Raw genomic sequence first — 15841 nt, forward strand, 5'->3', positions numbered from 1 at the left:
TCAAACTTATCCATGTTCGACTTATTCCTTACCTACATGTAAAACAGCCTTCACACCAATGCCAAATGCAATGTCTAATACTTTGTCAAAATGTTTGCCTTTGATTTGACCAAGTTCTTTTTGAAGGTTGTGAAATGAGAATTAGCTCAGCTCAATGATGACACTAGCTCGGCTGTTTGCAAAAATAGTAATTTCGGAAAGATACCTTGCACAGAAATATCGGGACCCATTCACAGAATTAAGGAACTTCAATAAAGTTAGCAGTTCGTGGTACCTTTTCCGAATTTGAGAGGATTAGTTTATTCTCATTTTTCAAAGCACTGCTTAGCATTATAGAATATTTAAACTATTTAAAAAATAAAACTGTCCTTACAGTCCTTAATGTTTTGTGTATAGTGCCCATCGTTTCTGTCTTCAATAAATACCCTTTCACAGTTCAGTGTATAAAAGTGGATTACCTTTTCGTATAGTAGAAGCCAGGTTATTTAAGGTAAGTTTGTTGTATGCGAGTTATGTTTTATTCCATCATCGCCTTTCCATTTCCTTTCATTGTTCTTTCTTAGCTTTCTTTTTGTCTTTTCATTTTCCATAACCATAGTGTTTGTATGTGCCTTTATCCACACAGCTGGAACTCTCAGTCAGTGTCCCTGACACGCGTTGTACTATTGAACCAGAGCACCTGCACCACAGTGACAGTGTGTGCAGCCAGTCACTAGACCAGAGTCCAGTGGAGGCAGCAGTCACAGAAAACTGCTTGCATTTATTGGTAGTAAGTTACATTTTTTGTTTCTTTTACAGGGATAGCGTTTTAAAACTTTCACAAGATGTTTAAAATACAAACAGCTGAACATGTCGAACTTGCCGTACAGAACTACAGCTGTGCTAGTTTCACAGCTGCTGTGCTTTAAAGACTAAAGAGCTTCACATTGTTTTTTGTATTGCTTTTTTTTCTGCTCTGGCATTGACCTTTGTATGTTGGTTACGCTCATTAAATAGCAGTGTAACTCATACAATACCCATCTAATCCGCCTATTCTCATTGTTCTTCATGCCATAAATTCTGATTACTAATTCTCACAACGTTTGTGTGCTTGTTATCTTGTGTTTAGCCAGTTTCTTATTGAAGGGTTTCTAATTCTTAATATTTTCAGGATGTGGTTGAAGTTTCCACTCCAGAGAAGGATGAAGGTAACAAAGGTAATTTTATAAATACTGCTTTTAAAGTGGGAGATGCTTCATTACATTGTCTTGTGTTTTTTTAACTGCTGCTTTTTTGATGTTTGATAATGCAAAGTTGTTCCTGTAATGGCTCTGATATTGTATGCTTGGTCTGTGTGAAGGTGCTTTGATTATGAGCTTAGGAACTGCTCTTTTAATTCTAGTTGGATGCCTAGATGTATGCATTATGTAGACCAGGTCCAGGGGTGTCCAGCACGGTCCTGGAGATCCATTCCACTCCAGGTTTAACAGCTAAAACGATAAAATCAACTACTTCAGGGTCTGGGTGGAGGCTTAATTGGTTTGATTAAACCATTTAGAACAGGGCTGGAACAAAGACCAGGAGTGAAAGGACCAACGTTGGCCCCCCGTGATGTAGATCATCCAAAGTGCCTTTATATTAGTAGTTGCTAACAGCATCCAGTGCACAGCAGTGCATTACTGGATTAACAACAGGAAACTTGATGGCACTGGCTTTTCATTGTGTCATGACTCTTTGATCTACTGTAGATTGCAACTAGAACTGAAGAACAGCTCCTGAGTATTTTATGTTTGCCAAAAGTAGCCTAATTTCATTGTGTAAAAGTGTATATATGATGCCAAAACAAAGTGGTGTTTAGAAGTGGTGCGTGTCACAGCTTTTATGAATTTTCAGTTTTGTTTTAATGACAGCATGTGAAATATAAAGTTTATAGCATGTAACATTGTGTGCCAGTGTGCATGCTAGGGTTTTTTAAGCCTAATATTTCTATTTTGTCCAGATAACTCTCTGCCAGTGAATGATAGCAATACAGACTCTGATAGGAGCTGTCTGGAAGTGAAGAAGGACCTTGTGTCTCAGCCTTCCTCTGCAGCCGGTCCTGGAGATAATGGTTCAGGTAATACTGGTACACATTCTAGTCTTCTTATAACCTTGGTCACTCTAACCTTCCCAGCAAAGTCAGCTACCAGATAGTAATGACCTCTAATCAGGGTTATATTGCTTAAGGAAGTGCTGCTCTGACTTTCATCAGAGTTTTCACATTGAGTGGTTTTGCTGTTTCATCAAGGTGTCAGTGAGGAGCCTCCATGCCAGGCACTGAAACCTGGGCTCGTGGAGGTGGAAAAGGCAGCCACAGTGAGCCAGGATTCAGTGCAGCCTGCCCATTCTCAGGCTGTGACTTGTGAGGCCACTACTCAGGTCCTTCATGAAGCTCCTTCAGAGACACCAAGCGAGGAGACGGCAGGGAGTGCACAGGCATTAAGAGACCCATGCACACTGGATGAAGCTGCCAACACCATCGGGTTTGTAAAGCCTGTACTGTGCATTGCACTGCAATGCTTGTGTTTGTTTGGACCCATTGCTCATCTCTTCCTCTCTTTTTTATTTTTTTTTATATATTCAGCTAATGCTTAGTTTCACCTCAAGTATAATTTCAGAGACATAATCCCATGCTCTGCATGTTTTTTTATTTTTTATATAACAGTAAATGTCTTTAGTGACAGTGGTTTTAGAAAGTGGTTGCACTACACAATACTGACAAACTGCTATATCTGGTAAGGGCATATTAAAACATGCACCTCATAAAGATCCGCCATGTAATGATGTTTCTGTTTTTGTAGTGTTGTTAATGCACCTGAAGTATCTCACGGTTCTGAGACACCGAGCCAAAACCAGGAGAGAGGCAGACGAAGCAGGTTCCCAAAGCCTAAACCCAACCTGGGTGGAAAAACAACACAGCCCAGGAGTCTCAAGACTAAACCCCCCCAGAGTGACTCGGGACAGGACAGCTGTGATAAAGGCAAGTGAGGATGGCAGTGAGAATATTACAGTATCAGCAACAAAACTAGTGTTTCCTTTTTGTTTTGTTGTTTTTTTTCTTTTAATGAAAGACTAATAATGGTTGCTTCTTATGACTATTTCCTGTCAAAATACCCTTTAAGAAAAAGATTTGTATCCTATCACATTGTCTCCACCTTAGGAGATGCATCACGGAAGGCTGAAGTGCACATTGTTCAACAAAAGCCTGCAGAGGAAAAAGAGAGTGAAGTTGACAGCTGTAAAGATGAAGGAGTTTCAAAAGAACTGAGGGAGGTCAAGGCATCATCTTTATCATCCTCTGAAGAGGGACTGAGAAAAGATGGCACTAATATGTAAGTTCAAAGGATTCCAACAATATGTATATAATCAGTTGTAGTCAAAAGTTTACATAACCCTATGGAAATGTATAATTTCTAGAAATTTCTCAAACAAATAATTGTCGGAAAAATCTTTTGTAGCAAAAGTTTTGGTTTTGTGGATGAGGAAAAAAAGTTACAAGAAATAGATGTCTACAGTTAATTATTTCAGCATTTTTTTTTTTTTTTTTGCAAAACTTCAAAAATGATAATTTAAAAGTATTCATACCCTTAGATGCTATGATAGTATTGTCTACAAGGTGCTAGACATTTCAATATGATAATGCAGAACCTAATTCTAGAAAAGTCAAGAAAATGCTGGATTGTAGATGAATATTCTTAGAGAAAATAAGTTAGGCATAGGATGATTACTGTCATTACCAATAAGTCAATATGGGAAAAAATAAAGAGCTATCTGAAGACCTTAGGCAGAAAATTATTTATTTTCATAAAGCTGGAGAAGGATACAAGAAGATTTCCAAGCATTTGAGTATCCCAATTTCAACTATTGTTCCTATTGTCAAGAAGTACAAGACTCATGGTACTGTCACAACGCTCCTTCGTTCTGGAAGAGTTCTCGTCAAAGGTTTTGTGGAGCGATGAAACAAAAATCTAGCTATTTGGTCACTTTGATAGTTGTTACGTTTGAAGAAAGTCTGGTGAGGCGTACAAAGAAAAGAGCATCATACCTACTGTCAAGCATGGAGGTGGTAATATCATTCTATGGGCTGTTTTTCCTCTAATGGCACAAGAAATTTAGTTCCAGTACATGGTAAAATGGATTCCAAGATATTGGCCAGTCATCTGAAACCCTCCGCTACCAAACTTGGTTTAAAGCACAACTGGACGTTCAAACACAACAACGATCCAAAACACACTTCAAAATCTACTTTTGTAGAATGGCTAAAAATAATAAAATCAAGGTTCTGGAATGCCTTGTCAAAGTCCCGATCTAAATCTGATTGAGAATCTTTGGTATGAGTTGAAGAAGGCAGTGCACTAGAGAAGTCCTCGGAATTTGAATGAACTGGAACAATTTTGCATTGAAGAATGGTTAGAAATCACCAAAGAATCATGCCAAAAGCTCATTGACAAATATCCTAATCGTTTAAAAGAGGCTATTATTGCTAAAGGTGCCACAACTAGCTATTAATTTCATTTTCCTTGTCAGGGTATGAATACTTTTGAATTGGCAATTTTGGAGTTTTGCAAAAAAATTGCAGAAATAAATAATTGTAGACATCGATTTGTAGACATGCATCTTATATATATAATATATAAAAGATGCATGTGTTGCTCAGTTACATATACAACTCTATTTTGTAGTGTTGTTAATGCACCTGAAGTATCTCACGGTTCTGAGACACCGAGCCAAAACCAGGAGAGAGGCAGACGAAGCAGGTTCCCAAAGCCTAAACCCAACCTGGGTGGAAAAACAACACAGCCCAGGAGTCTCAAGACTAAACACCCCCAGAGTGACTCGGGACAGGACAGCTGTGGTAAAGGCAAGTGAGGATGGCAGAGAGAATATTACAGTAGCAACAACAAAAAAGGCTTCCGTGTTGTGTGCCGTGCTTGATAGTTTTGGCAGCATGGTGGTCCACGTTTTCACACATTTCCCAGAGTGTTTAAGAACGTGTTGTGTTGAAACACAGAATATTATCCAAACCTTCTTTAGAAACAGCGGAGAAAAAGTTTCACGAATATCAACCCTTATTTAAATTAATTACAGGCTTTAGGTGAAGCCCAGGTTTTGTGGATAAGGCCTGGTGTTCATTCTTATTTGGGTTACTTTTGAGTCGTTCCAGGAGCACCAGCAGTCCTAATGTATTTCCAGCAGGGTTTATTATACACAGCTAAGCTTTCTGACGCACTGATGGCTTACTGTGAACTTGTACCTTGCTGTATCCTCTTTAGGTGGTGCATCAAGTAGCCCTGCAGTGGACATTGCGCCTCATTGTACTGTAGATGGCAAGAAGTGTGACAGCAGCAGAGATGAAGGTGTTCCAGAGAAACTGGGTGACAAGGACTCATCATCCTCTGCAGAAGGACTGAAACAAGATGACACTAGCATGTAAGGAAACCGTGAAGAATATACCAATATTCCCATTCTAAAATCCCAGTCCTTCATGGTTAAACATGTGGGTGAAAGAATATACCTCAAGATCTGAGATTAACCTGTTGCATGTTAGTGTTCTCGAAAACACCAATAATATGTTGTGTTTAAATGAATATGTTTTTCAGAAGACCTGCATTGGAAAGTCTGCCTAAACCAACAGGTGAGGATGAAAGAGTTGAGAAAAGACCAGCAAAGGCACCACTTCGAAGACCTAAACCTAATCTCAGTGGAAAGCTCAGAAGCAGGATCCCTCCAGAGAAGGATGCCTCTGCAGCAGCCAGCACTGGACAGGTGAGATGAGAGAATGTGTTCTCAGCTTTGTAAATGCACACTGCCAAGGCTTGAGTCTAGACAGCACTGTTCTTTGAAATTATTAGTTTTGTTTGGTTGTTCTGTTTCTTAGGAACAAAATGCCATTCCAGAGGATGGAACGGTTTCAACATTGGATTCTCCTGTATCAAAAAAGGTCAGTGCAATCTTGTGAAAAGGTGTTTGTTTGTTTGTTTTTTTAATAATGCATTTTGTATTTTTTTTTTTTGTTATTATTTCTGCTTACGGCTGCCTCAGTAATTTAGTGACAGTAGCTTTTACCAGCTTGACAAGGGGGTAAGTTGGTGACTCGATTGCTTTGTAGCACTTATTCTAGTATATACCCTCCGGTATTGTACCACTTATGTGTCATGTGCACCGGTCAGCTTCTTCCATGCAAGACGAAGATGCTAAACCTGTAACTAACTGGAAGACAGACGAGGCTCTGTGCTAAATCCTAAATACTTTTCACACAAGACAAAGCTGCCACCAGGTGGCTCACTGCTGTAACTGCACTGTGTTTAAGGCTCTTAAATGGACCATCAGTGTTCAGAATCAGTAGCCAATGGTCATGCCATGATACAGGTATATGACCTTAACAATCCTCCACTTGCTTATGATCTTATAAATTCTGTGTGCATTTGACTGACAAGAGAGTTAATGAATGATGGGTCTTTCCAGGCTGAAGTCAGAAGCCCCAAAGCTGATGAAAATCCCAGTACATCAGTTATCTCACAAAACACAGAAGGTATGTTTGTTTTTCTACGTTTCATCTGTTATCCTCATGTATGTTTAAGTCACCACAGTTTATAGGAAAAGAGCTCAGGTGTGTCTTTATTAAACTCAGTAAAACCAGGAATGGATCAGTCTGCAATGCAATAGGAGTCTTATTTCCATCCCTGTATCCATATGCATGCTTCTGTCATTCAACCTTTTTGTTTTGCAACCCTGTGTTGTGACCAATGTTCATTTCGTTGACGGAATCAATGGCGGAAATATTGCTTCACAAGCTGTTTTTAATTTGGTCAACAATGAGGAGAGGACGAAAATCCTTATACGTGACTAAGATAGCAGATGACTGTTGATGATGATGATGACGAGACGAAGAGAATAAAGCAAAGCTTGTTGGGAGACCGACGAACACTAAAATTAGCAAGAGATCCCTGACGCCAACATTTAAATCTGCAAAACTTTTTTATGCAGCTTGTAGTGCTGAAATATTGCCTAATTGTATAGCAATATAAACCATTAGTAGATAGTATTTTATAACTTTAATGAATCTTGATTTCATTTTCTAGGGAGCCTTGCAGCAAATGAATTCCCACAGCAAGAACCAACTTTTATACTTACATTGTTTGAAATCCCACCTTCCTTGCTGGGGGAGTATGATGACAGCACAAGTTCTTTGAGCACAATCTCAGCAGAGCTTCTCTCCTCCCCTGTGTTTGTAGATCATGTGCCTGCAGAACTCCCTGAAACACAGAGGTAAGAGAAAAATACTTTTATTTTTTTCCTCCTCCTCCTTCTCCCCTTTTGATTGGTGTGGTTAGGTTGGTGGATAAGGTGTTCATAGCTCTTCACTGGGTTTAATAGGTGGTACCCCATTTAGTTATATATGAAGCTTACATTTAAGAGTATAGTAGGAGTTGCCTGCACTGTAGAGATTTGCAACGGTTTGGGGGGGGGGGTGTCTCTATCTTGACGTCCCTTGCATAAAGTGGCACACCAGTGGGCTGTAATGCAGCCGATAAAAAGAGCAAACAAATCCTTCATTATTTTGTGTGTGTGTTTTTCTTCCTCCATCCTCTAGTCTAGTTTCAGAAGCAGTGGAAGTAGAGTCCTACTCAATGTCTGGATGCACTGAGGATGCAGGGATAGTTTCCTTGGATCAGTTTTCACAACCTGTCTACAGGAGTGGTGAAGAGGAAAAACCCAAAGAACTTCCTGCAACTTCGGTATGTCTTCACCAGAACATTAGTGCAGTAAATGCAAACTACCACGCCCATGTGAAGCTAGCTCTTCAGGATCCCGATTCCTCCACGTGTCACTGTAGAACCGTGCAATTGAGTGTGACCAGGGTCATTTTTAAGATGCTTGTTGTTTAGCATTTGCTTCAAGTTGCTATTCTCAAGCTATGCATCGGTCCTTGAGAGAATAAACGGGTGGTTCTCCTTGTCCTACAAAAATGTAAATCACATACGTGAAACTGAACCGCACATGGTAACACAGTTGTCCAGCCGAAGTGATCCTGCATGAAGCTTGGCCAAGACAGATCCAATGTGTGATGAGTTGCATGCTCCTAAACAGAAAGTAAGAGTATAAAGGCTTGGAAATACTTGTTCTTGACATTGACTTTTTGTTTTGGCAGGCACATGTGAAAGATCTCACGACAGACTTGGGTGGTAAGTGTTTTATTTATTTACTTAACACATTTTATTTGTCGCATATAGATATGAACTGTATTACAAAAATGTTGGTAAACATATTCTAAATGTCTAAAAACCCCTTTTTCTAGACGAGGAATATGTGAGCATTACCTTGGAGCCAGTGGAGGATTTCCCAGCAGCTGCTGAAGCTGACAGTGCTGAGACGAGCAGCAATGCCGTTCAGCAATCCAGGCAAAAGAACAAACCGCCAGGGAGGGCAAGAAGAGGTGTGTTATGCTGTAGTCTTTACAGAGTGTGTCCCACTCCACTTGTACATACACTTACATGTATAGGTAGTAAATGACAAGGTATTTGCATACCTTTGTTTTAGTACAATACAATTCTCTGTTGAAATGGGGTGGGTTCTCTTTTACTACCCTCTGATCATTGACCAGATTGAGGTCTTTTTTTATTTTTATTTTTTTTATTAAAGAGAAACTTTTGAGTTTAATATATGGTGCACAGCCATGTTTAATTCTTAACTAATTTTTATTACCATTGTTGTCTAATTTAAATAAATAAGTAATGCCATGTTGTTTTAACATCTGGACATATCAGTAATACACATTCCTCTTACATTATGCTCCCAGGGATTTGTTGTTTTTGTTCACAAACTCTCATTTCTACTGCAGTTGTGTAATTAGTGGATTATCTGCATTTCAGGAAAGCTGCATGTAAAACCCAACACCTTGAAAAAGAAGCCTGCAGTGAGCACTAGGGCTCGTGGGGCTTTGAAGGTTGTGCACATAGAACCACAAGAGCGCCCCCTGCCAGCAGAGACTGCCAGCTGTACACCTCTTCCACAACCTGCAGAGCAGCAGATTACACAAGAGCGCCCCCTGCCAGCAGAGACTGCCAGCTGTACACCTGTTCCACAACCTGCAGAGCAGCAGATTACACAAGAGCGCCCCCTGCCAGCAGAGACTGCCAGCTGTACACCTGTTCCACAACCTGCAGAGCAGCAGACTACACAAGAGCGCCCCCTGCCAGCAGAGACTGCCAGCTGCACACATCTTCCACAACCTGCAGAGCAGCAGACTACACAAGAGCGCCCCCTGCCAGCAGAGACTGCCAGCTGCACACATCTTCCACAACCTGCAGAGCAGCAGACTACACAAGAGCGCCCCCTGCCAGCAGAGACTGCCAGCTGCACACATCTTCCACAACCTGCAGAGCAGCAGACTACACAAGAGGAGTGTAGCCAGCATGAAGGAAAAGAGGCCAGCAATAGCAGTGTGAAAACCGCAGAACCAAGCATTGAAAACATTGGTGCAGGAGAGCACCTGACTCCCAGCACACCAAACACACTACCTCCTTCTGGAACCCCATTAATAAGGTATGGCTGTCAGGCTTAGTTGTCATGAACCGCAGGAGTATTGACTAGAGGAGCATTGCTTTATATGACTATCCGATATATAGTGGACGTGGACAGTACATACAGATGTATTCCTGTGCTTGCTGTAGTGTCTGTATAGGGAATAGCCACTGATGGTTTACCATTTGCTATTGTGCATTTCATCATAGTTTTGACAGGACAATAATAAACACATTCTTGTTAACTGCTCAGAGTGTTTGTAATGCTTTGGAAGCTGAATGTGTCCATTTTTTCTTCCCCCTCCCTCAGGCCTGGACGGAAACCCAAAGGGTTTTTATCTTTCATTTCCCAGAAGAGTAGCTCCGATAATGCCCCTAAGCCTCACCGGACATCATCCCAGAAACCACAGATTAATACTGCTAGATTAGATAGAAAAAGGACAGCTAGTGCCCCTGCAGTGGATCTCTCCTCTGAGTCCTCCGCAGTGAGCCCACCTTCAGCAGGAATCGGATTGTGTGCGTCCAGCAGCAGCACTCCAGCAGCAGAGGGAGTCGGCAGCACATCATCTCATGTAAGTGTGACAGTTTGCATTCACAGTCCACACAGATATATCCATCAGACCCGGGGTAGTCACCCTGCAGTCCTGGAAGGCCATTCCACTGCAGGTAAATAAGGGGAACGCTCTATTTCCAGGAGGATGCATTAGTTTGCCCTCCTGTCTTGCAAATTAAAATCTCAGGTGGAGCCGTTTACAGCTGTGTAAACTAGATTAGGAGATTTAATGGTACAGCTGAGGTGATTTGATTTATTTATCAGAGACAACATGTAATTATAGCATTGATGCCATGCAAACATGACAGAATATCTCATTTCTCTATAGTCCCCAGACAGGCATTGATTTTTATTTCTAAAACAGTACAGTGTCTAGCTTCAACGAAACCATATTACATTCAGTGCATCAAGTGCATACAACACATAAAGTGTGCAACATACAAATGCAGCTAGTCTAATCAACATCCATACTGCGCAATAAAAGGTAACTGCATATAGAACAATCAGATGTATTCTAAAATCTATTTCTCTGCTTATTACTTATTTAAGCTCCTTTCACATTGGCACTCCTAAACGGGTTCTGGCTACCCGGGTCACAGTCCCGCGCTACCCCCAATAACAGGAAATAATAAACTGCGTTACAGTAGTGTGAAACCACGTACCTGGGTCATACCCAGGTCCCAGTGACTCACCTCAGGATGTGGGTCGACACGCTTTGACCCAGGTTGAGTGAGACAAAATGCATGACGGCCATTCGTAAACCAATGAAATAACAAACAGCCACTCCTGCGTGAAGGTTTCACTTCCGCAAAGAACATTCCTGTTTATTCTGTTTAGATATATTGTTGTTGCTTGAGACACACCATGAGCCAGATTGCAGCAGGGATGTAGAAACATTTGCTCTAATCAACATTTGGGCCGACGGTTCAATCCAGAGAAGCTTAAATGGAAGCGTCCATAACAAGCTGCTTCCGGGGCATTGATACACGTATTGTGTACTTGTGTCTGTCACCCAGGTCAACCCTGCTTTATCAGAAGCAGTGTGAAATCGCGTAGCCAACCCGCATGACACCGGGTCCCGACCCGGGTAGGTTCTGACCCTGTAGAGCATGCCAGTGTGAAAGGGGCTTTAGTGATTCTTAATAGAAAATCCCCTTTTATTTAAAAATCTCCACTAGAGGTTATACTTTGATTAAATACCTGATCTGTGACATTTTAATTGGTCAATTTAATAGTCAAGGGATTGTCTAAACAAAGAGCTGTCCTGCTTACACTGCTGGACTTGCCACTTTGCAATAGATGCTACTGAAGGATGGTATGCAGTCCAAAACAATAAACATTTTTTTAAATTAAAATATGTTCTGAGTTTTAATTATTTTATTATTTTATCTAAATAGAGAATGAAAAGGACATGCTGGTGTTCTAAACTCCGGAACGTTTTGATAGTGTGATGATGCTGGTGTTTTTTTTGTATTTCTATTGTAGTATCATTGTCACTTTCTGTCTTTTTTTTTTCATTTTTTCCTAGTTAATACATTTTCCCATGACGGAAAGCTGCTCCTCAGAGCCTCACATAGAGGAGGTCTTCTGTACCAAGAACTCTGCAGCAGATGAAGAGCCAACCAGCATTTCACAGTACTTCTTTAGTGACATCTTCACAGAGGTGGACGATCCAGATTGATGATGTGAATCGTTATTGATACTGTGATCTGGTTGTGGAATATATATATATATATGTGTGTAATTATTATTATTATTATTATTATTATTTTTTTGATCGGTTAATCATGCAATCTATGATCGGTTTCATTGATTAATCACACCTGTTGGCTAGTGATATGAAACTGTATTGAAAGAATTACAAGTAATACAAAGCTTTACTTGTTATGGGATCAACAGAGAGCTCGGGAGAACGTTTTCTATTGAGATTGAGTGGAGCGGTGGCTCATGCGCAGAAAGCAGAGATTAGAGTTGCACACAGCAGCAATTATAACAGTAGATTTGTTGAACGTCAGTTTGTATAGATTTTCACCATTTATTCGAAATTCACTGATAGTTTTCTTCTCTAAGTATAAAAAAACAATAAATTAATGAAACAAAGACCCTTGCTTAATTGATTACCACTTTGCAATATTTATTTGATTAAACTTTATTGCAAAAAGAGAATTATGAATTCCGGAATCTATCAAGCTAATTATTTAATGTAGGTCACCTGATATTTCATTACGGTAATTTAAAAATAGCGACTCCAGTAGCCGAAGTACATTTGCATTATTACAGCAAAATATAATGCCCATTACCATCCTACTGCAGTAAAAAGTATGTTGCTCATGTAAATATGATCCTGCAATCACATAACGTTTCTACACAGCAACAGAAAACCTGCTTTTCAAAAAGATATGGGAACTTTACCGAAAACGTTGAAACTTTAACCAAATCCAAACGTAATCGCCAATGAAAGGACTCGCTGGGTTAGAATGAGAAAGACATTAAGGAATTCGAAGCATAATCTACTGCGCTTAAAACAATGATTAAGTAAAGTATTCAAATTACTTTTTATGGACTTCAGAATTAATTAACAGTAATGATATTGAAATCCTCTCGTCAAGTTTACTGATGCAGAACGGTACTTGAAGGGCTCTGTCGTGTCCCTTGTTAGGTTTGCTTGTTTGTTTGTCTTTTTGTTTAAGGTGACTTGCAGCTGTCTTTACTGTAGTACATGTTGTAAATACTGTGTAAATATGTTGTTTTAATTTATTTTTTATTGAACACTTCATTAAAAGCATTGACTCAAAAACAGCACTTGACGGAGTTGAAAGCTGTCTCTGCCAGTTATTTACATGCTGAGTCATATCCAAGGGACAGAAACGATTATATTTGTGAATGAACCACTAAAACCCTTATTTATATTCTGTATACAAGCAATTGTGTACTTATGTAAGTATTTTAGATATGCGGTAACAGTACTATTTATATGTTGTTGTACCTAATTACACATCTGGATATTAATGGATGCTGTAAATCTCTCTAGCTACATAACCTAGCTTTGAAAATTGAAATTGGTTTAGTTGAAAGCCATGAGAAGATGTTTTTATACACGAATGTGCCTGTTTAATTATATAAACATCTGATTATTTAACTAGCTTTGCCAATCAAAATGGGTTCACACATTCAGCAGCTGCTGTGCTTGGGACCTCAGACTCTCAGTACTGTTCTTTCATTTAACGTTCAGACTCTTACACCCCACCACCAAGAAAAAAAGATATCAACATGAAATGGTTCCATTGTCGCAAAACAATCTAAAATGGAACTATCATATCCTGCTAACAGTGTGTATATTCGAGGCTGGTGTGTAGGAGCATGATGTTGTATTTGATTTGTTGGGGATATCTGAAAGTAGCCAAAGTGACATTTAAGATCTTTGCATTCAGGAATTGGAGAATGTTTCACTTAGTATGGAAGAAATACTGAATAAATGGTTTCCTTGGACTGTATAATATGTTAATAAACAGTTTTTTATTCAAGTGTTTTTTTTTTTGTTGTTGTTGTGTTTTTATTTGACTTAAAGGACAAAATAATACTTTTAAAAAGCTGAATTGGAAGCAAATTGATCATTCGGCTAAAGTGTGGTATGGATGTCCAGACGTGGGGGTAGTGTTGCTATTACATGTCAAAGAAGGTACAAGTAGGCACCTCCTGTTTTTGTGTTCTAGTTCCTTTTCTCTTTTTTAGTCTTGTGGTGTTACTTCCTAATTCTGGTGATAGTTTCCTGGGATTAAATATCACATTTAAAACAAATGAAATTGCAAGTTCCGTAGCCATTGACAAACAGTATGATGGTAAAAGGCACAGCACATTGTGGTGGCTGTACTAAAAACAGCCTGCTGCCTCCTGGTGCCAGTATTGCACTTTCCAGACAGATTGCACAATGTTTTCCCCCTAGGGTGGCAGCTGGTAACCAAGGACAATGTCTAAATAAGAACTGTGTTTCTTATGAGGTTTACAAAGTACATCGGGTGTATATTTTAAGATCTACTCTGTGCATGGCTCTAGAAATGAAATGCCAAGTAAAGTGATATGAAAAGGAATTCAGAAGTAGACAGACATGGTCTTTGTACTAATTCAGTTTTGTTTTACTGGGTCTCAACCTTTTATTATATATATATATATATATATATATATATATATATATATATACACACACACACACACACACACACACACACACAGTGCCGTGAAAAAGTATTTGCCCCCTGCCTGATTTTCTGCATTTTTGCCCATTTTTCACATTGTATTTGGTCAGATTTTTTTGTGGGTTATAGTAGTATATAGAGGAAGTCTGAGAGAAAGTTTGGTGCTTCTTTCATTTGTTTGGTGTGCAAGGTAAATCAAACATGCAAACTTCAGGTGTGAAAAAGTTATTGCCCCTCCTAGTTAACTGAACCCAATTAAAGGGATAATTAGGGTCAGCTGCTTGAGTACTTTGGTTAACAACCAGGCCTGATTTAGACCAGCCCTGCCCAATATAAATCTGGCTAACTTTGGCCCTTAACATCAGAGTGAAGTTGTCAGCAGACAGGTTCTAGAGGCACATCATGCCACGAACAAAAGAAATTCCTGAAGACCTCCGGAACAAAGTTGTTGATGCCTATCAGTCTGGAAAGGGTTACAAAGCCAATTCTAAGGCTCGAGGGCTCCACCGAACCACAGTCAGAGCCATATTGTCCAAATGGAGAAAGTTTGGGACAGTAGTGAATCTTCCCAGGGGTGGCAGCCCTGCATAAATCTCTCCAAGAGCCAGGCGTAAAATTGTCCAGGAAGTCACAAAGAACCCTAGAACAACATCCAGGGATCTGCAGGCCTCTCTCGCCTTGGCTAAGGTCAGTGTTCATGACTCGACCATCAGAAAGACACTGGGCAAAAATGAGATTCATGGCAGAGTAGCAAGGTGGAAACCATTGCTCACTAAGAAGAACATGAATGCTCATCTCAAGTTTGCCAAAAAGCACCTGGATGATCCTCAAGAGTTCTGGAACAATGTTCTATGGACAGATGAGTCAAAAGTGGAACTTTTTGGCCGACATGGGCTCCGTTATGTCTGGCGAAAACCAAATCCTGCCTTCCACAGTAAGAACCTCATACCAACGGTCAAGCATGGTGATGGTAGTGTCATGGTTTGGGGATGCTTTGCTGCATCAGGACCTGGACTCCTTGCCATCATTGAAGGAACCATGAATTCTGCTCTGTATCAGAGAATTCTACAGGAGAATGTCAGGCCATCCGTCTGTGAGCTGAAGCTGAAGCGCAGCTGGGTCATGCAGCAAGACAATGATCCGAAACACACAAGCAAGTCTACTTCAGAATGGTTGAAGAACAAGAAATTTAAAGTTTTGGAATGGCCTAGTCAAAGTCCAGACCTAAACCCCATTGAGATGTTGTGGCAGGACTGAAACGAGCAGTTCATGCTCGAAAACCCACAAATGTCACTGAGTTGAAGCAGTTCTGCATGGAGGAGTGGGCCAGAATTCCTCCACAGCGCTGTGAGAGACTAATCAATAACTACAGGAAGCGTTTGTTTGCAGTTATTGCTGCTAAAGGTGGCGAACCAGTTATTGAGTCTAAGGGGGCGATTGCTTTTTCACACGGGGGAATTGGGTGTTGCATAACTTTCTTTAATAAATAAATGAAATATGTATCAAATGTTTGTGTTATTTGTTCTCATGGTTCCTTTTATCTAATATTAGGT

General features: G+C 40.1%; 1 protein-coding gene across 4 annotated transcripts in view; it reads left to right on the top strand.

Annotated features, from left to right (window-relative positions):
- The window catches only part of LOC117403740 (transcription factor TFIIIB component B'' homolog), a 30431-nt gene extending 16807 nt beyond the window's left edge, over nt 1-13624 (top strand). The window contains exons 16-33 of one of the 4 annotated variants that reach the window (XM_058989587.1): nt 626-769; nt 1151-1196; nt 1979-2095; nt 2267-2501; nt 2820-2998; nt 3179-3350; nt 4701-4879; nt 5292-5448; nt 5622-5784; nt 5897-5959; nt 6484-6550; nt 7101-7287; nt 7613-7757; nt 8171-8204; nt 8318-8455; nt 8892-9564; nt 9853-10114; nt 11624-13624. In XM_058989587.1, the coding sequence (XP_058845570.1) occupies nt 626-769; nt 1151-1196; nt 1979-2095; nt 2267-2501; nt 2820-2998; nt 3179-3350; nt 4701-4879; nt 5292-5448; nt 5622-5784; nt 5897-5959; nt 6484-6550; nt 7101-7287; nt 7613-7757; nt 8171-8204; nt 8318-8455; nt 8892-9564; nt 9853-10114; nt 11624-11776 (3114 nt within the window). In that variant the 3' untranslated portion in view covers nt 11777-13624. Of the gene's footprint in view, nt 1-625; nt 770-1150; nt 1197-1978; nt 2096-2266; nt 2502-2819; nt 2999-3178; nt 3351-4700; nt 4880-5291; nt 5449-5618; nt 5785-5896; nt 5960-6483; nt 6551-7100; nt 7288-7612; nt 7758-8170; nt 8205-8317; nt 8456-8891; nt 9565-9852; nt 10115-11623 lie in introns of all 4 variants that reach the window. The other 3 variants (XM_058989528.1, XM_058989624.1, XM_058989652.1) reach the window with 3 other exon arrangements.
- The last annotated feature ends 2217 nt before the right edge of the window (nt 13625-15841 follow it).

The sequence above is a fragment of the Acipenser ruthenus genome, chromosome 1 (assembly GCF_902713425.1).
Source record: "Acipenser ruthenus chromosome 1, fAciRut3.2 maternal haplotype, whole genome shotgun sequence".
NCBI classification, from domain to species: domain Eukaryota; kingdom Metazoa; phylum Chordata; class Actinopteri; order Acipenseriformes; family Acipenseridae; genus Acipenser; species Acipenser ruthenus.